A 20,953-nucleotide genomic window follows, 5' to 3' on the forward strand; every position below is an offset into this window, starting at 1 on the left:
TAGGCACCTAAGCCAGGTCAGCTGCTTAGGTAGCCCACACCCTAGCAGCTGAAACCATCTATCTGTAACCCCAGAACTAAACTAAACCACAGCCATTTTGGGTGTATTTAGCCACCATTGATTAAAAGCAGAACACCACATAGCTAGGAATAATTGTCAGGGTTCTCATAGGCCAGGCCAAATTGCTGCAGTTGCAAATTGATGTAGCTTAGATCTACTTACTGCGGGATCCACGCTACGTGACATTGACGGGAGACGCTCTCCCATTGACTCCCCTTACTCTTCTCGATCAGGTGGAGTACAGGAGTCGACGGGAGAGCGATCGGCAGTTGATTTAGCGGGTCTTCACTAGACCCACTAAATCGACAGCCGATGCATCGATCGCCGCAGTGTAGATCCTTCGGTAAGTGTAGACAAGCCCTTATTTTAAGAAATGTTAAGATGATGCATGAAGATATGAGTGGGCAAATGGTAGTAGTTGTTCACTGGGCCATTGATTATCTTCAGGAGCATGTTAAGGTCTTCTACTGAAGGCCTGGTGCCATCTGGCATACTCTAGCCATTAGCCTGAGGTGGGGGATGAGGGGTGCGGTAATGTCTTCAGGGTTGCCTACTACGTATCAAACTCTTTTATATGTTTGGAGCCTACATTATCTATTGTTGCAACCACAAGTATTGTAAGAGAACTCCCAGTTTAAGAGGACTTTCCAAATTGATCAAGAGTCACCTTGTCTACCTTGATGAGGATTAACCCACATTATAGGGTCTGAGATGTGTGATGCCTCTGATTTGCTCAGAAGACCTCCAGGGAGGTTCCAAAAGGTGGATCAGGCTAGACTGGCAATCTTAAGACCAAGGTGAATGCAAAACACGGGGTGTTCTTCTTGGAATATAACACCACCAGGGCAGGCTGACACCCCTATTTTTCGAGGCTGGTCCTACGGAAAGAGAAGAAAAAGACAAGTATGGGCTACATGAGCCTGAGCCTGAGCATCTTAAGTACTCAGCAGTGTGAAGTACTGATGTCATCACATCAACCCTTAAACTGCAGTTTTAACACTAATGATACGAATCCAACTACCATGCAAGCTGAAAAATTTGAACTCCTTTTTAAACCTAAAGTATCTTTCTCTCTTTTACTCTTTTTATATTGAAAGAGTGGAAATGTCTTCCGTTATAATTTTTCTCTTATTCTTTTGAGGTGTGGATGCTAGCAAACACAAATAAGCATCCATAGAAGTTCATTGTGTGAAGGCATCAGTAATAATTCCCTAAATATAATTTGTACGTAAATTCTGCTTTTAAAATCACCTGTGCATCTCCCTGGTTTAGTGAAAAGTATCAGCAAAATCACACTGTACACTAAGAGGAAGTGAGAGTTGATGCCAGTATTGTATCAAGTTATATAATCAGATTGGGAGGAGGAAACAGGATAGCCACTGGGCATACGAGAACTTCAGAAGTTTAAATTTACTTTGAGGTCTGACATGTAAATTTGCTTTTGAATCTAAAACGTTCAACCAATTCAGTTAATTAACTTCCCATGAGCAAGATCCCATAATTGGTGTTTAGAAACTAAATGGACAATTGCCTCCTTAAATTCCCAGGTTAATATTTGTAAGAATTTTCTATGTGCTGCATTAACCTCGTGATTTGATTATTGGCTGTATTAATTTTATTACTCGAGCAACTGGTGATTCTGTTCAGGGTCATTGTTATTGATTTATTGACTTGATTCAAATGGTGAACTTGATCTGATAAATGTACCGTGTAATTCTTAATTTAGTGAAAGGTTACGTATGTTAGTCTCAGCAATATTTGTTGGATTTTAAAGATTAACTTTTAATAAAACCCATCAAAAGTATATGGAGCCAATTTTTTCTTTCAAAATAGCAACTTAGTTCAGAAACCTCAAGAATTTAGGCAAATTAGCTGAATTATTTGATAGCCAAGTGGCTCTTTCACCAAATTATACGCTTTGGTTTCTCAAAGTTTGAGTCCTGTCCAAATAGAACTTCATCTCTCTCTCATTGATTGTAAAGAGCAAAGTTTGTGTTCAAGTAGTTTAGGTGGAAAATGGGCGGAAGCAATGACTAATTAATAAGGAAATCTGTGATCATCATCTGTTGCAGGTTTCAAATATTGAAAATTTGTCTCTAGTAGCCAGAACCTAGCGCATAACTGGGGAGAACACTTTTCTTAAGCTATATGTACGCAAGCCTTGCTTCCAGCCCATGTAAAGCATTGGTCCCTAGGCAGAGCCTATCTGTTCAAAGGGGAATGGGCCATCTCTGTGCCACTGATAGGACTAGGAGGTCAAAGAAATAAGGTGTCTAAAGGACATCCACAGTATTTGATGTGACCCTACAAAGAATCTTGGGTAACAGAGGAATGATGAAGATGGAAAACAGATATCCAAACTCCTTCCCAATCCCAGGAAATGGTCAGAGTCAAGGAAGTGCAGGCAAAGTGTGAGGGCCTGAGTGTCCTTGAAGGTGAACCAGGCCACTCTGCAATCAGGAGATGAAGAGGAATAATTACCAGTGAAAACTTCTCTCTCCCTGTGGGTCATGGGGTACCAAATAAAGCAATCCTTCTCACGTTTACTTCTTGAGACAAATGACTGTAAGGGGACTCAAGAACATAGGCATCACCATGAATTCCAAGTTGCTCCTGTTGGTTGACATATGCCACTGCACAAGCCTAGACTGATAGTTATGGCGGTCAGTACTATGAAGACTGTCCCCTGCTCTGCAGAGCTCCCAAAGACTGCTGGCCTTGATTAGTATATTGTCTAAAAACTTTTTTACCATATATTCATATATAGTATATTACACCAAGCAAAACTGAGACGCTGAGTGAGCACTCTTCTGGGATCTAACAGACTTCTTACCATTAAGCTATCCCCACATCATCTAAACCAGGGGTGGGCAAACTACGGCCTGTGGACCACTTCCGGCCCATCAGATGTTTTTATCTGGTCCTCTAGCTCCCGCCAGGGAGTGGGGCTGGGGGCTTGCCCCGGTCCGCCAGGCCGGCACTCCCCTGCCCCTGACTCACAATTCCATCTTCCAGCATGCACAGAGCCACACTGCACAGTGCGACTTCACCATGCTGTTTCTGGGATCAGAACCGCACCCCTACGCAGCACCCTCCACCCCCCGCCAAACACAGCAGTGTGCCCAATCCCCTCCCGGTCTCCTACGGCCCCACCCTTGAGAGCCTTGAAACCGCCCAGGGGACACACCCATCCCAGTTAGGGTGGCTCCGCCCATGGCGGTGCCTAATATGGCCACCTTGGTGTCACTGCGGGGAGGGCCCCAGGAGTCCCCAGTACTGCCCCCTGTAGAACCCCCACCACCACACCCCTGAATCCCCCCTCCTCCCACATTGGTAACATCCCTTAAAGAGTCCCCCTCCCCCACTGGACATTCATGGCCCACCATACAATTTCCATACCCAGGCCAAAAAGTTTGCCCATCCCAACTCTAAACAGTGGATGGAGTTCTCTCTTTCCCTGTGGATCTGTACAATTTTTTCTCAGGCTACCAGAATTACTGTAGATAATTTGTTCAATATTGGAAAAAAATATAAGATACTATACATGCCTTTTAGACAGTATTTCCTTTTACCAATAAGCCCATCACTGGACCTAAGTATGAGCTCACTTACTTTATTTCCAAAGACATGCCTTTTTAAAACAAATATCTCTGCTTTATTACTGAGATAATAGCTTCCATTGACAGAGAGAGCAGAGAATGGAGAAGATGAAAAATATTACAAAAAATGTTTGTATGTAATATTTTTAGAAAAGAATTATTTAGCTATCTACAATATTAAAACGTATCACTGACATCTTCATTTAAGAACAGTCCTAAGTGAAACTAGAGAGCTATTTTCTAATGTGCTGGCCTTGTTTGTGGTTTCTAGTTTCCAAGAGTTGGAGGGATAGCTCAGTGGTATGAACATATTTAAAACACCATATAAAACTTTAAGTACTTGTTTAAAGTTTACCATAATGCTGCAAACTTCTACATAACATTATTGCATAAGAAAAATTACATTTAAAATCATACTACTACAAAACTGTTAAACTTTACAGAAAATTTCAACAATTGCTCTGTCTCATCCATTTTTATTGTTAGAAAATGTTGCATATCTCCCATTTATCTGAGTGTTTTTATTATAGCCATTGCTTAATCTACAAAAGACTAATTTTAAAAGTTAATCAAGAAACACTGACGTAGGAGAAAATAATTTCTTCAACTTGTGATATTATTACCTCAGTCTTCCCAGCTTGGATCAATAAAAGATAGTTAACCAGTAGTAGAAAAAAGAACTGGCACAATAAACTGTAAGGTTATCACTTATGATCACTGTAAAATAGAATGCTAGTTGTTGCTAGGCATTTAGTTTAGGTCTTAGACCCATCATAGACTACAGCTGACAGCTTTGATATACATGATTGATTGATGTAATTGAATGTGACAGAGTGTTGCATTTTATAATGTCTCAAGCTTTTAAATGGAGCACTGAATTATATATCTTAAATTTAGGAACAGTATTTCAACCAACTCAATGAGCAGTTTTCAGAGTAGCAGCCGTGTTAGTCTGTATCCGCAAAAAGAACAGGAGTACTTGTGGCACCTTAGAGACTAACAAATTTATTAGAGCATAAGCTCTAATCCGAAGAAGTGGGCTGTAGTCCACGAAAGCTTATGCTCTAATAAATTTGTTAGTCTCTAAGGTGCCACAAGTACTCCTGTTCTTTTTAATAAGCAGTGTTCACAATAGCATTTGAAAATACAGTCCAACTCTACTGCTCTATTATCTGCACCTCTGGTAAAATCCTTTGGAAACCATTTATCTATTATTCCCTTCTTCTCTAGAAGACAATTTTCTGCAGAGTAAATGCTAGCTAAGTATTGAGACTTTGGTAAAAGAACCCTTTTAACCTGTGACAGCCACAAGCAATTCTCTAGCTGAACTCTGGCGCACCCCCTATTTTCTCTCTTCCTGAGCAACACCACAGCAAAAGTTGACATCACATGAGCAATATAATGGAGAGATAATATACATGGCACCAATTCATACAACTGCATTCTCTGCAGAGATTAGGCCAGCTGGATGGGATAGTGTGAATAGTCAGATATCTCTGTCACCTACAGATCACCAAAGATTGCTAGTCACCCATTTATTTCTACATCTGCATGTCTGACGTTGACTGGCATCATCACAGCACATCCATAGGGGAGTATAGAGGGGTTAGGGCTGAAACCAAGAGATTTTTTTGCATCAGTCTTCACCACAGTTGGGCAGATATCTCACCCAGACCTGCTCTTTTCTGGTAATAAAGAGGAGCTACTATCAGAGATCGAGGTGTCAGAAGAAGAGGTGCTGGACCAAAAAGGATAATTTAAAAAGCAATAAGCTACCAGGTGCAGAATTCTGAAGGAGCTGAGGTGTAAAGTGGAGAGCACCTAATCAAAATTGGCAATCTCATTAAATACTGTTTCCAGAGGATTGGAGGAGAGCAATGATGTACCTATTCTTGAGAGAGGACCTAGGGGTGATCCAAGTAATTGGAGACCAGTAAGTCTTATATCTGTACCTGGCAAATTGTAGAAACAGTAACAAAACACCTGGAAGATCATGATATGATAGGGCCTTACCAGCACAGTTTCTGCAAAGGAACATTGTGTCTCATCTCAAAAACCTCAATAAAGTAGTGGATAAGGAGAATCATTTGACATTTTTTTCTTCGACTTCCAAAATGCCTTGACAAGATCCCTTATAAGAGACTACTACAGAAGTTTAATAGTCATGGTGAGAGAAGCAAAGGAGTGTCATGAATCAGAAAACAAAGAGTAGGATTACATGGTTAATGTTCATCGTGGCAAAAGTTTAACAGCGAGGGGCCTCAACATTCTGTACCAGGTCCAGTGTTATTTAATATTAATAATCTGAAAAGGGGAATGAGTAGTGAAATTTGCAGATGACAATTATTTAGGTTAGTCAAGACCAAAAAACGTCTGTGAAGAACTTCAGAGAAACTTATGTAAGTTAGCATTAACACAACATGATGACAAATGAAATTGAATGTTGATAAAAACAAAAAGTAATGCACACTGGAAAGAAAAGTTTAAACTATCCCTACACCTTACAGGTTCCTAAATTAACTGTCAGTTCAAGAAAGGAACCAGGCAGCATTGTAGGCTGCTCAATGAAAACCTCTTTTCAATGTTCAGCTGCAGTCAAAAAAGCAAACAAGATGGCAGGATGCATAAGAAATGAGAGAATAATATGGAAAATACTATAATACCATTACATAAATCAATGGTGTGTGTTCATCTGGAATACTTTGTGCAGTACTGGTCACCTTATCTCAAAAGAGATATTGCAGAACTAGAGGGGATTCAGAGAAGGGTGACAGAAATGATGAAAGGTTTGGGCAAAATCTTATATTATGAAAGTTCGGGATTGTCTGTCTTAGAAAGGAGGCAGCAGAGAGGGCACAAGTATGTACAACAATGAATGTCAGCTTCCATTTTCCCAATTTCATAATATAAGAACTTGGTGACATTCAGTGAAATTAACTGGAAAATTCAAAAGTGATAATAGGAAATACTTTTTCACACAACACATAATTAGACCACAGAACTCATTTCCACTGTAAGTTGTTCAAGCAAAGAACTTCGCAAGATTAATAAAAGGGACTGGACATTTATATGGATGACAATATCATCCTGGGTTATCATAATTAATGTAAGGAATATTAAATCTCATGATTCAGGGCTTACGCCATTCTCTAACCCGGGGGTCGGCAACCTTTCAGAAGTGGTGTGCCGAGTCTTCATTTATTCACTCTGATTTAAGGTTTCGTGTGCCAGTAAAACATTTTAACATTTTTAGAAGGTCTCTTTCTACAAATCTAGAATATATAACTAAACTATTGTTGTATGTAAAGTAAATAAGGTTTTTAAAATGTTTAAGAAGCTTTATTTAAAATTAAATTAAAATGCAGAGCCCCCTGAACCGATGGCCGGGACCTGGGTGAGTGTGAGTGCCACTGAAAATCAGCACGCGTGCCATAGATTGCCTACCCTTGCTCTAACCATTAGAGATCAAGATAAAACAATGTGCAGGCATGTTATCCTATATTTGCCTACTGTGAGGTTCTTACACCTTCCTCTGAAGCAGCTAGTACTGACCATCATCTGACAGGATACTGGACTAAATGGACTTTGGGTCTATTGCAATATGGCAGCACCAGTGTTCCTAACTATTGGTATTTAAACCTATCCTAACTGTCCCATGCTAACCTGGTGAGAAATATTGTTATGTTATTGCTGTGATGTCATTCTCAGAGATACTGCTTTTGGAGTTGTACTTCCAGGCAGTAATGTAGCTAGACATTTGTAGACACATTTGTTGATGTATTGTTGCCTCTCTTCACAACCTCCCATAGATGACATGTCATCAGATACAGTATGGTCTGTAGCACAGAATGAGCCAGGGACACTCAACATTGTGTTAATAAAACAAAGAGGGGAAGAGGTGGATGCCTTCAAAACAGGATTTAAGGGGTGCTTAAGTATTGCATGCACCTACTGTGAGCAGTGGATGGCATTTCATTCACAGAGAGGAAATTATACCTCTAAAGTAGGAGCGGCATTAATACATTCTTCAAGATGAGAACAGATTCTGGAAGGTTTGCAAAAAATCCAAGAGAATATTTTTGGTATGTGGTTAAAAATACATCTTTATCTTGCCTAATCCTTTTTTAAAAACCTCTTCTCAGCAGTGTGCGTCTCCACTCACAGCATCTTTCCAGAAAGTGAAGACTAACTGAAACATAAAATGTGTTTGAATTTTGACAACTTCTCTCCTTCAGCAAATAGTTTTGAGAGTCAGCATGAATTGAGGAGACTGATAATGCAGGGTCTAGAACCTACAAACTCCTGAGTGCTAATCCCAGTTCTGCACTAACAAACTGTGTGGCTTTGGGTAAATAATGTAACCTCTCTCCTTCAATTTTCTAAGGAAAACTGGATACTACTTACCTCTCTCCATCCCTCCTAGGAGTGCTGTGTTGATTACAGTAGCCAATGTATATACCATACAACTCTGAAAATGGAAAGCACTAGTATTTTCAAGTCTGCAAGATGCTGTAGTTAGTTTCCTTGCAAGGGCCTGCATGAAAGGGAACTGCAACACACTGACTTCCATATGAACTGTTTATTGAATAAATACATGCATCATAATGTAGAATTACATGAGCAAAAAAGGCAATCTGTACAAAATAGATCACACTTTGTTCTCATTTCAACTCTCACCAATTGCTACACCTCTGCTAAAGAAAGGATTCCAAACAAAAGATTCATCTCTTTTAATCCAAGTGACACACGGTGATTTGTTTTTGGATTATGCCAGCTCTGAATTTAAGAGTGCTGGTCTTCTTCCCAGTGAAGCGCAGCATTTCTAAAAACCGTTTCCATACCACAGAACATAAATGTTGATAAATACAGCTAACAAAGCTCATCTTTGTTTTAAAACATATTTTAAACACCTTTATATGTTCATATTCTAAGGCACAGGATAAACAAACAAACTACATGGAAAGCTAATCAGCTGACATTCAAACCTTGACTTACTAATGAGACAGGTTTTTTTTGGAATAAAAGGAAAAATAAGCATCCTCGCTTTTTTCTCTTCCCAAATAAAAGAACAAGCCAGGACTTACATTTACTATGACACACAGATTCCCCCCAACATTGCTGAGGGGAGAAAAAGACACTCTTACTTGGACCAAATTGTTTTGATCCGTTTTTTACACAAGGCCAGATTTTCAAAAAGCACCCACCGGTGACTACTGAGAACAAACAGGAGCTGTAGGGTGCTCAGTTATTTAGAAAATGTGGCCTCTTCATTTTAGGTACCTACGTGGAGCTGGGCTATCTTGAAAATCTAGGCCTGATGGTGAGTGCTGAGCCATTTTGAAAATCTGTGCTATAAATTCTACATTCATTTTCTCCTCCATTTTGTGTTACTACCTCTTGTCTTTACCACAAACACCACCTTTTCCTCCTAGGGACTAAAAAAGGAAAAACATGCGGTTATTTGTGATCCAGCACGAAGTCTAACTTCTTCCTCAAGTCAGCACTTAAAGTTGAACCATAGTATGGGGCTGAAATTTAGCCTTTAGATAGGGATTGAACCCCCTGTCGTCACTGGTCATGGTGTTAACCACAGCTGTCAACTACATTTATACTAAAAATCCTTCCTTCTAGAAGCTGAACTGAGGCAAAAGGCAATGCCACTGAGCTACACCTCCTTTACTTACATCAGCTCTTACTTTCTGCACCTTCATTTGCATCTACAACAATTCTCTCTCTGTTCCTCCTCCCTACAGTGTAAAGGGATGAATGACTATTCCACAAGCAAAGTTATATTTCATAATATATTCCATTGTGTGTGTAGATAATGAGTGTGTGTATGTATTTATACATACCCATTAATATAGAGTGGAACCTTTAGTGAACTTGAACAAGAGGCAGACTTATTATATGAAATGGAAAATTCTCCAGTTTTCTTATGGTTATAGGGCTCTTTGCACAACTCAATCCTGCAGTCTAAATGCTTGCAGAACTCCCAGTGAGAGTTTTGTCTGCTGAAGCTGTCCTGTGAAATAAAATGACCTCACTATAAAAGAGTTCCACTGTATATATGAGTATGTGTGTAATAGATAAATCGTGTGAAAACACAGATTGACATCAAACTAAAATGGGCTTATGCTTAATTTTGATGGAAAGAACAGGCTACATCTACGGTAGGCACTTTGGTATATCTAGTAACGTAGGTATATTCTACATCTAGAATTAAGGTTCTGTTAGTAATTATATTATAAAGCTATTTTTTCAGGAGTTTATTCTGCCTTAAAAAAATTTTCTTGGCTAAGACTCAATTCTAGACTCTTAACTAAATAATACACTTCTGTTGTCTGATTGCATATTTACCCAAGATCATGAGGCTAATGGCTCTGAAAGAGCTGCACTGGTCTCTTGCGTTCATAATGCACATTTTATAACAGTCTGAGAAAGCTTTCAAAAAGGAAAACAAATTGGATACAAAAACAGTCTTCCTGTGATTCACAGCAGGAAGGTTGTAGGGGTGTGTCCTCAACTCCCAATTGTCTACTTTCTTGCTGGTGTGTGTTATCTACATTGTTGCGGGTCCTGGTAGAAGAATACAGCAATGTTTCAAAAGAACCTACCGGGCACATGGTAGTATTGGGGGTGCATTTTGCCTCATGTACCAGGTACATTAGGCAGCAATGAAGCAATGACGGAAAGAGTGTAAACTCTGGATTTCATAGTGTTTTTTTTCCAGTTTGTGCTCCACTTTCATATTATACATATTCCATATAATAAAAAGACTACTGTGTCTATTGGATGAGCCTGAATTATAAGATGCTTCATATACCTTATCTGTCCATGAAATGACAATGCAATTGTTAGGACAGTCCATGAGTGGTTATTTAGGAGACCTGGTTTCTAATATGGAAGGTGACTGTCCTCACCATTCTTTCAGAAGATCATAGGTACGGTGCTATAAATTATGGGAATAAATTACACCAATAAGAAATAATAAGTCAATCTGCATAATAAAATATTGTACTGTTTATAAGTCTTCATTCCTGCACCAAATGAAACCCCAGATTTATATGCTGTGATTCATGGACCATGACAATCCTTTCTTCATATAATGTTTCTAGAATTCTCAACTCTAAAACACATTTATTATATTCTCTAGAATGACTTTCCAATAATACATTTCTATATAAATATTAAAATATTAATGTTTTGTACGTTTTCTTTTACTAGCCTTACAGGGCCAGAAACGCACTGTCAAAGCTTAATAATGTCTTTCAATTAAAAAAAATCCACAAAATTAATCATTTTAAGACCATTTTGCTGCAAGGGCAAAACAAGATTTGTCCAAAGAATTTAACATGCATTTAGAAGAAAATATCTATCCTTGATCGGTTTTCTTAGGACTTCAAACCAGGATGGAAAAATTATAAAAAAAATAGTATATATTTACATGGTACAGTGTACCTCGGTGATATACAAAACAAGGCAGGAAAACAGCAGAACAGTATCTTTTCACTTTCTAATAGGTACAACTGCCATAAAGTTCAATTTAAACACAAGAGGTTACTCTACCATACCATTGCACATTACAGTAACATGAAAAGTAGTTCAGCAAATTAAAATACAAAGTTTAACAATAAGATTGGCTAAATCTACATATAATGTCCAAGTGTTATAAAACTATTGGGATGTGTCTAATAAGTAAATAAATGAAGCTATAAAAATAATATTGATACATCTGTGAGAACAATGCTTTTAAAATATATAAAGGTTGGCAAAAGTAAGCTAGGGGGAACTCCTGGTGTCTAACGGCACCTAGGTTACATGTGGTTTTGTACCATCTTCTGTTAAGTCATACCTAAAAAGGGACAAAGCAAAGGGGAATTATTATTTAAAATAGAGTTATGTTATTGTAAACCCCCCAAAACATTATCATACTCACCACTGGGTCCAGCCTTTGGTGAGTTCTTCAGATGCCAGAGGTATCAATAACTGTGAGAGGGATGTTAAATAGACGATCAATGCATTGGGTGCATATTTAAGTCTAAACTTCTCTTTAAATGGTAAGAGTTTAACACTGGGCTACACTGAAAGCAATATTGCCAGCAGAGAGCATTTTACACACATGCTGGCATGTGTATTTGATACAGGTTGATTTCTAGAGGAGGTTTAAGTTGTTGATTTTGATCTATAAAGTAGTTTGGGTCCAGGACACTTGAAAGCTCAACTTTCGCTCCTGTGACATCATGGCAGCTCTGACTGGCTGATGTGCTCATGCTAAAAGCCCCCTAGTTTAAATGGGAGGAAGCTGACAGCAGAGCATTCATTGTGAATGATCCTCAGGCCTGGAATCCCTTACTCAGTCCATCAGAGCCCAGATCCGGTAACTTCCAGGACTGCAAGTCTTGCCTATTTTTCCCCAAAACCTTTCCTAGGCATGGTGGAGATTAAAGAGGTTTTGCAGCATGGTGAATTGGGTTGACAGATTAACTTTTTAAGGGGTAGAGAAGGTCTTTGACAGAGGTTCTCTTCATGCCTTTGTACATTTTGTTATTTTGATTACTGTGTGTGAATTTCTTGTGTGTACTTTGAAAAGTGCTTTTACTTGCTTGTTCAGTTCAACGCCAAGTACACATGCCCTTACAATGGCCCTACAATTACTTGTAGGAATAATAATTTAAAGTAAATCAAATGGCTCAGATCCCATTTTCAGGATCTGCAATTCTGGGAGATCATTTTCTGGAATTTCATCCATTTCTATTACTCCTTATCTGTCTGTACCATCAATAAGTCAGCCATTTAGAGCACTTGTGTATATTTCAGCAGGCATGTATTATCCTCCCACTTTCTGCCATCTTCTGGTCTGCCATTCTTCCTATCCCTTGCCATTTTTTCCTGTCCTCACTGAGGCTTGAAGTATAGAATGCCACTGATTTTGAAAAACAACAGATGTGAACCAGGCACTCACTCAATCAGGCTTAGGCCCAAGGGTTTTAGCCTTTATAGCTGTGACCTGCTACATGACATTTTTCAGCTTGTTTTCAACTTACCTTGCCAAGCAGCCCTTTGTCTTTGGACAAGAAACCACCACTGTTCTTCACTGCTACATCTAGCGTCCTCCTCTGCACGTCAGGTAGAGAAACACTGAAATCAAAGCTAACATGAAAAAAATATCATTTTAGTGAGGATTTGGTGCCTGAGACATGTAATATGCTTTGAACTCTGCTAGTTTTGTTGCTGCTGCTGCTAAACACCACAATTCTCACTGACCCATTTCTAGAGCATTTCTTTTACATTACAAAATAAAAACATACAACAAATAAGGTATGGGTGAGAGAGAGCGAGAAAAAGAAAGAAGAGAAGAGGATAATCCCACTGTCCTGTCCAACATTTCTGTTCAATAAAATGTTCAGTGCTTAAATCAAATGTTCAGAGCTGTCGCATTTGAGCCTGTTCCTAATACCTAGTGCTAATAAATGGGCTGATCATTGGTTATCTGGGGGAAATAGGAGGAGGAATCCTACTCTCCACGCTGTAGTGCTGCTTTACATTTTATAATCAAGATTCAAGGCTGCATCAGACTCCATGGCTTAATGTCCCCATTCTCCAGGGGGAAACAGCTGGTGAGTCTGGACACCAGCAGAGCCACTGGCCCTCATGCAGAGTCCCTCCCCAATTCTCCCCCACAACAGCATACAAGGAGCCAAGTAGACTCTGAAATCCTCTCTACTCACAGAGTGGAATGCATTTCGTTCCTTTACATCTGGGACCTCTGCACTTCTGGAGAGTGAGGGAAGTCTCTATACCATAATGACTCCAGCTATGCATTCACATTTATTATCACTGCAATACCCATACCTGACTCACTGCTTTCAAAGCACTTTGTTTTATCGAACAAAGAAACTCAAATCTGTCACCTGGAGGGGGAGGATGGAGATGTAGTCTTTGGGAAGCCTCCGTGGATTTTAACAACCCTCTTGTTTTTCTTGTCTATTTTTAAAGATCTAAAAACCAGGGCTCTGGTAGCAAAGTGGACTGATGCTACTCTAACATCTGACTGACTGAAGATAGTCCCTTTCCTTCCATTATCCAAAAGACCAGATGTGCTGGTCTACTGAGCCGGCTACAGGTAAACGCCAAGCACCCTAGCATTCCCTGCTACAGTCCCAAATCCTTGTAAGGACTGAGCAAGGGAAGGAGCAAGTCAAGCCACTGTCGGGAGCTCACTTGTGTGGAGGGTGCACCTGGGACTGAGACACTTTGGCAATGGCAATTCTAAAAAGGGAAGATCTTGTTTCCAGATTGGCTCTGTAAGGGAAAAATCTTGCAAGGCAGGCTAGGAAATAATCCTCACAGGAAACATGCCACTTTGAAAGACCCTCTTCTGCCTCAGTACTGGCATGCTGGCAAACAGGCCTAGTTCCAGGCAGAATGATCCCCCAGAGGCAGGAAAAAGAGCCACTATTTAAGATCCTCAGCCTATGACTGCCCCATGTTGCTCAGGAGACTGGGAGTAACCTCAGCTTTCTTGTGTGTTTTTAGGCTTTGATTTATTATTTTTGTGCCTTGATTTTCTGTTTACAGGTTTAATGTATACATACATTCCATCATTTATAATGTTGCTCTTTCTGTGATGCCAAACGCCACCTGTGGATTACTATTTTTTGCCAGTAAACCTTGGTTTCTACAATACCGCAGGTCACCCTGGGTATGTCTACACTGTAGTTGGGACTGAGTCGGTCAGCCAGGGTAGACTGACTCATGCTAGCAGGGCTCAAGCTAGCATGCTAAAAATAGCAGAATGGACACTGCAGCTCAGGCTCCCGCCTGCCCACTCAACTGACTGGGTTTGAACTCAGGCAGAGCTGCAGCTGCAATGTCCACACAGCTATTTTTAGCACGCTAGCTTGTGCCAAGCTAGTGCCGTGCACACACACTCCAGATCACACCTTGAATATGAAAAGCATTCTAGAAACCCAAAGTCTGATCATATGCCACAGCTTATTTTCAAAGCTCTGAAATATTGATTTAAACAGCAAAATTCTCTCTGATGTAGCCTAAATCTCTTATCTACATTGCAGATCTGGGCTATGTATTCTTCACATACAATGTCCATCCATGTCAGTGTGGACTGAAGAGGAAAATTTTGCCCCAAGTCTTCCCTACTCTCTGAAGCAGAATCAAATCCATACTTTTTAAATATTTTAATATATTTAATATTTAATATTTTTTAATTCATGAAACCAATTGACATGGAAAGCAGACTATTTATGATGCAATATATAGGAACAGACACAACTCTGGCTTTTTAAACCTATCTTATGTTCACAAGAGATATTTGTAAGTTTTAAACTTTTAATCATTTTAACACAAAAACCACTAAAAGTGAACTTGGTTATCTGTTGATTCTCAAGAGAGTTAGAACAGAGTGAAATTGTTGGTTACAATGAAGCTGTATAAGAAATTTAATGTTTGAGAGCATTACAAATTCATATAAAAATCTAATTTCACTTATACCAACACCATATTTACAAAGTGCATGGATGTTGCCCTGACACCTTTGTAAAATTGGTCTTGATCTGAATCAGACTCAAAATACAAGCAATACTTTTAGGCCCTACGTACATTAGGTTTCCCACTGTTACTAACACCTGTTTGTCTGTAAAGGTGTTATGAATGGTGAGAGCCATAATGTAGACACCTCATTAGCTGCTAACACGACTTGAACAAATGTGTTAATTAGAACTTCTCTGAGCAAGATTAGATGACATAGAGCTTAAAATGCCAGTCAGCTGCCCATCTAGGGCTCTCAGCATTCCTAATATCAGTGGAGTCAAATCAGTTAGCAGCAGTGAGACACGTCTGAAAATTTTCACCTCTAAAGAAAGGTCTTTAGGCTGTGTTTGCACTAGCAAAAGTGGAACCTGTAATTCATCACAGTGCTAACAACAGTGGACGCTTTATAAAAGATCAAGTTCAAGGATTAAATGATATGACGATAAAAACAAGTGCCCTGTCTACACTACTGTCTCCACCAATTCCCGTTGGTAGAAGAGACTGATGGTGAATTACAGGGCCAAATCTTTGTCAGAATAGACAAGGCCTTACTGAAGTCACTGGGAACAGACAGAGTAAAAAAAAAAAAAACCTAAGTAAGAATCTAAGGACTTGACTTTTTGTTTGAAAATTTCCAGCCTACCCCCAGTTCATGCAACAGAAGTTTCACAGCTTTGCCTCTTACATAATGTAAAACTAGTAAACTGAAAATGTAACATACGTTTGATCGAACACTGGGTTTAATGTCTTCTTTGATACATGTGTTTTTCTTCTTCCTGATCTTCTCTTGTCAGGTAATAAATACATTCGGACATACGGGTCAGATCCCTCCTCTGAAAAGGCGATTAAATTTCTGTGATAAAAGAACCCAAAGAGAACCCCCACCCAAAGAGAAAAAACAGATTAGAACATAGTTATAGCTTGTTAAATACAACAAAGGATAATGTGCTAGTTTCCAATTTGACTGCACTTTTTTGGTCAACTTACACTTTCATCCTTTGTCAAATTAAGAAACAGCTGATGATTGTTTGGCCAAGCAGTGACTAAGTGGGGACATGACGTGAACTACAAGTATTTGAGTCATGTAGACAATGCAGAGGGAGAAGAACTAGGGAGTTTAGTTTAGGGAGAACTAACTGTGAACACACCTTGGAATGATGCGATGAAATGAACAAAACAAGACCTGGAAAAAATTCCTAACAATTGAATACTTTGCACAGTGGGAAAGTCTCCTAAAATAAGTGGAGAAAGCCCAAGTGCTTGCAAGATTTCAAACTAGGTTGGACAAAAAACTAACAAAATATACTCTAGGGAAAAATCCTGCATTGCAAGTGAGATTGACTACATGGCTTAACAGTAAGGCTAAGATTTTGTCACGCATATTTATAGTAAGAGTCACGGACAGTCACAGGCAATAAAGAAAAATTCATAGAAGCTCATGACTTGTCTGTGACTTTTACTAAAAATATGTGTGACAAAATGGGGAGCTGCAAGGTCACCACACTGCCTGCACAGGCCCCGGCTCGGAGCTGCAGGGTCCCTCCACCACCTACTGTGGCCATAAGCTGTGGGACACCCATGATCCCAGCCACTGTAGGTGATGGTGGGATGCCGCAGCTCCCAGCCGCTGCGGGCTGAAGTCACACAGGTCTCTGGAAGTCATGGATTCCGTGACTTCCGCGACCTCCGTGACAAAATCATAGCCTTACTTAACAGCAATTTCCCCCCTTTTTAACTTCTATAAAATTGTCACTATAATTTAGAAGGTTCAAATAATTTATTTCATCTCCTATACATGTATCTATGATGTTTAATATATGAAAAACTGCTGTGCTTTGAGTACCAAGCCAAGTGGAAATAAGCCTTTTGAAATACATTAAGTTTTCTGACAGGTAAGTGTGAAGACAATAGTCAACTTTTTAAAGCTGTTTACCACCAGCATTGTATTTCTGCAATGTTGGATGTTGTTACACTAGCAATAATTGCTTATTAGTAGGTACTATTAATTGTAATGCAGTAGTACCCAGAGGCACCAATTGAGATCAGAGCCCTGTTGTGATAGGTGCTATATTAACACTTAGTAAGAGATAGTCCTGTTGTATTAATTTGGATAGAATATGTGGTCTAAAGTATTACACATGAATGACCCAGTTACTGTCCAACATTTTTAAACTGTATTAAACAAGGGTTGGCATTTGGCATACAGAGACCTCAGCCTGCTTAGTACCATGGCAATCACAGCATTAATATCCTTTTAGTATTTTATTAGAGATACAGAAAAAGAAGGAAAAACAGTTAAAGCATTTGAGATGCAAAGTATTAAATAAGGTTTTCATTTTAACAACATCCCCTTTTCCCTTTCCCTTTAGCTGAAGAGAATTTTTAAAAGAAAACATCCCCTTCTTTAACAGTCTCTTAGATGGTATCAAAGATAGTAATAACTGTTCTTTTGAGGAAAAGAGAAGAAGTTAGTTGAGCAGGGATAGTGCTGTTGTTGCGGCTGTTATTAAAGTCCAATTGCATTGTCTAAGAAGACAAGACAAACAGGGAGAAAAAAGAATAGCAAAGATAGAAAATGCAGTTCCTGTCTCTGATACTGACTTGCACTTGCAATCTCACTGCTGGAAAAACACAAGCACAACAGATGGTCTTGTCAGCTACTCTGAGACCTGCCAAACTTGTACAAGCATCAGGCTGTTTAGGGCATTGCTTTTAGCTGATTCTCTAGTCACAGGCTTAGAGCAGTGTTGCAAAATGTGTATTCTTGGCCGGCTAAGCTAGACTCTCATTAGACAGAAGGAAATAAGAGAGAGATATGTTTCAGAGTGGTAGCCGTGTTAGTCTGTATCAGCAAAAACAACGAAGAGTCCTTGTGGCAGCTTAGAGACTAACACATTTATTTGGGCATAAGCTTTTGTGGGCTAGAACCCACTTCATCAGATGCATGAAGTGAAAAATACAGGAGCAGATATAAATACATGAAAGGGTGGGGGTTGCTTTACCAAGTGTGAGGTCAGTCTAACGAGATAAATCAATTAACAGCAGGATACCAAGGGAGGAAAAATAACTTTTGAAGTGGTAAGAGAGTGGCCCATTACAGACAGTTGACAAGAAGGTGTGAGTAAAAGTAGGGAGAAATTCGTATTGGAGAAATTAAGTTTAAAGAGGCAAAATAAGGTAGGAAAGGAAAAGGACACATGGAGGAGGAGAGGAAACAACAAAGTTTCATATTCCAGGTGGTGACTGGGATTTAGCGGAAGCTGGTGGAAGTGGCAATTTCATCTGGGTCCCTCTCTCTGGCCTGGCTTGGTCAGGACATTTTTCAGGATTAGGAAGAAGGTGACCTGGGGCCATAAGAGAAGGTGGGGAGATGGTGAGGCTCACTTCAGTAGCCATTTTTCTCTTACTTTCTTTAAGAACCCCAAAAGGGAATGCTGGATGGAATAGCCCATCTCCACATTATTTTGTCCACCAATTAGTCCTAGTTTTCAACACACAAATTCTGGTTCACTGATTTCTGGTTCCACCATTCTCTTGTTTACCAAGCATGATCTTAACACAATCCTTAAATGATAGCAGCAGCATTTTTGTTTGGACTAGCTGAGCCTCTGTCTTGCTTTTTTGCACCTTCTCCCACCAACATTTGCTGTTACAGGTTACTGTGACAATATTATGAACTTACATTCACTTCTCATAGTTCAGCCCAATTATCACAACAGTCCCTGCTGCATATAGTTTACATTACAGTCTGAATAGATAAGACAGACAAGATGGGAAGGGAAAGGGGGGCACAGAGAGGTAAAGTAACTTGCCCAAGGTCACAGAACAGATGAGTGCTGGGAACACAGCCCATGCCTTGACTCTCGGTCTATACCCCTATCCACTAGACAATGCTGCCTCCCCAAATTGCACTGGGGTTTTGGATATCTTCTCACAGAGTGACAGCAGCTCCTACATGTGGCTTTCAGTTCCTGCTGATATAATCTAGATGTCACTGTTGAGAACTATCATCTAACGGCAGTAGTGGCGATTTTGTGATTTAGTCTGTCTACCACTGATGAGTACAACAGTATATGATTTTGTCATTTGCATATTATCGTACTCTAACATGTGGCCTTAAAAGAGCTCCAGCCAACCAGACCAGTCTAAGAGGATGGAGGAAGAGACTGGACATTGGTAGGTATGCCAAGCGTCATGCAAAAATATACAGTTTGATATGCTGTGTTTACCTGCAGGAATGCACCACCACAATAAGTTTGTTTCTTTGTGAGCTCTGACGAATTGTCAACTGAATTTGGCCTAATGGAGACTGTCCCAGAGTTGTTCCACTGTGAAAAGAAATATAACATTACATGTTATATAAATGGCATATAAAAGAACAGATCAGTTGAATTATTTTGCAAAGTAGAATGGTTGCTGTGCTTCTCCACACTATCTTTAGTGAGAAGCATGAAGGTCCTTTGAGAACTCCAAATATGGCAGAAGAAGAATAAAAGGAAATTTAAACACCAGTGAGGATTATTTGCAGCATTCCTCATTAGTCTAATAGAAACAGAGTGGTTATTAAACATCCTAGATTTCACATTAAGTCCTTTAGCAGTCAACCCTGCCTTTCACCTACTCATAAAGACCAGACTCAACATAACTAACTGACTTTGTTACATTAATATTAGTAGGATCCCATGGAAAAGTAGGCTGAATTTCACTAGTCCATAATGAACCAATATTATATGGACATTTCTTTAAAATGTGGTTATGGTTTGAAAGATAACTGTAAAAATGGTACCTTCTTATTTCCTTACTGTGGGTCTGCTCATTTGCATACTTTACTTTATTGATGAAAATAATGATTTCATTCCTCTTTGCACTGCACAGCCAATATTGCTACGGAGCATAAGCTGGAATTTATTCTACCTTGTGCATTAACAAATTTGACAACTAAATTCTAATTGCAGAATCTTTCTTTCTGAGGCGTTAAGAAGCAGAAAGATCAGAGACAGTTTTTCAAATACCAAGCTGACTACAGTCCTGGCAGTTAGAAAAATCAAAATGAGTAAGCTCTTCCCTCTTGGTACTGGTACTGACAGTGGTTTACTAGAGCAACTTAAGTGTATTGCAATAAACAAGTATTTAACACTCTACTTTTCAAGTTGTCGCAGTCTCTGACGTAGCTCCTGTGTGGCGATGGGCAGCGATATGTCTGAGGCTATACTTGGAGTTGGTTCTTTGACTGAGAGGTGGCTGGGAGAATAGGTGACGTTGGAGGCAAGGAGACTGGAGGAGCTTCGGCTGAGATCTGTTGGCCACTGGGGACTGGCATTAGGAGGATGATTTTTTTCAGCTATATCAGTCTTTTTATCACTGTCGATCACTGGGGAAGCTGGGACAGGTTTGTGTGAATCAGCTGGTGGTGAAACAGGGACCTGAGGCTTAAAAGCTTTTCTTGAGTCTTTGGAAACAGAGGGCCTCTTTACTTGGGCTGAGTGTTGGTGATCTGGAGACCTCTCTGGCTTTTCAAGAGACAGTACCTACAGGCAGTAAAAACATTAGTGGTCTACATGATAATAAAGAAAACAAGAATACATATTTATTTCTACCAGCTTTTTGGTAAGGTAAAACATTTTTGGCATGGTTTTGTGCCTTCATTTAGTATTAGTCTAACTTTTATTCATGCTTGCTGTAATGTGAATACTTCCACACTGCAAAGCACAACATGTGGTTCTCTGAATGGAAATTGCATATTA

General features: G+C 39.5%; 1 protein-coding gene across 4 annotated transcripts in view; it reads right to left on the reverse strand.

Moving 5' to 3' along the window:
- Positions 1 to 8,219: 8,219 nt before the first annotated feature.
- The window catches only part of ESYT2 (extended synaptotagmin 2), a 135,544-nt gene continuing 122,810 nt past the window's right edge, over positions 8,220 to 20,953 (reverse strand). For all 4 annotated transcript variants that reach the window (XM_034760015.1, XM_034760017.1, XM_034760018.1 and 1 more), the window contains 6 exons: positions 20,352 to 20,737; positions 19,439 to 19,537; positions 15,931 to 16,062; positions 12,704 to 12,809; positions 11,596 to 11,645; positions 8,220 to 11,511 (listed from right to left, as the gene is read on the reverse strand). In XM_034760015.1, coding sequence (XP_034615906.1) covers positions 11,469 to 11,511; positions 11,596 to 11,645; positions 12,704 to 12,809; positions 15,931 to 16,062; positions 19,439 to 19,537; positions 20,352 to 20,737 — 816 coding nt within the window. In that variant the 3' untranslated portion in view covers positions 8,220 to 11,468. The remainder of the gene's footprint in view (positions 11,512 to 11,595; positions 11,646 to 12,703; positions 12,810 to 15,930; positions 16,063 to 19,438; positions 19,538 to 20,351; positions 20,738 to 20,953) is intronic.

Source organism: Trachemys scripta, chromosome 2 (assembly GCF_013100865.1).
Source record: "Trachemys scripta elegans isolate TJP31775 chromosome 2, CAS_Tse_1.0, whole genome shotgun sequence".
Classification (NCBI taxonomy): domain Eukaryota; kingdom Metazoa; phylum Chordata; order Testudines; family Emydidae; genus Trachemys; species Trachemys scripta.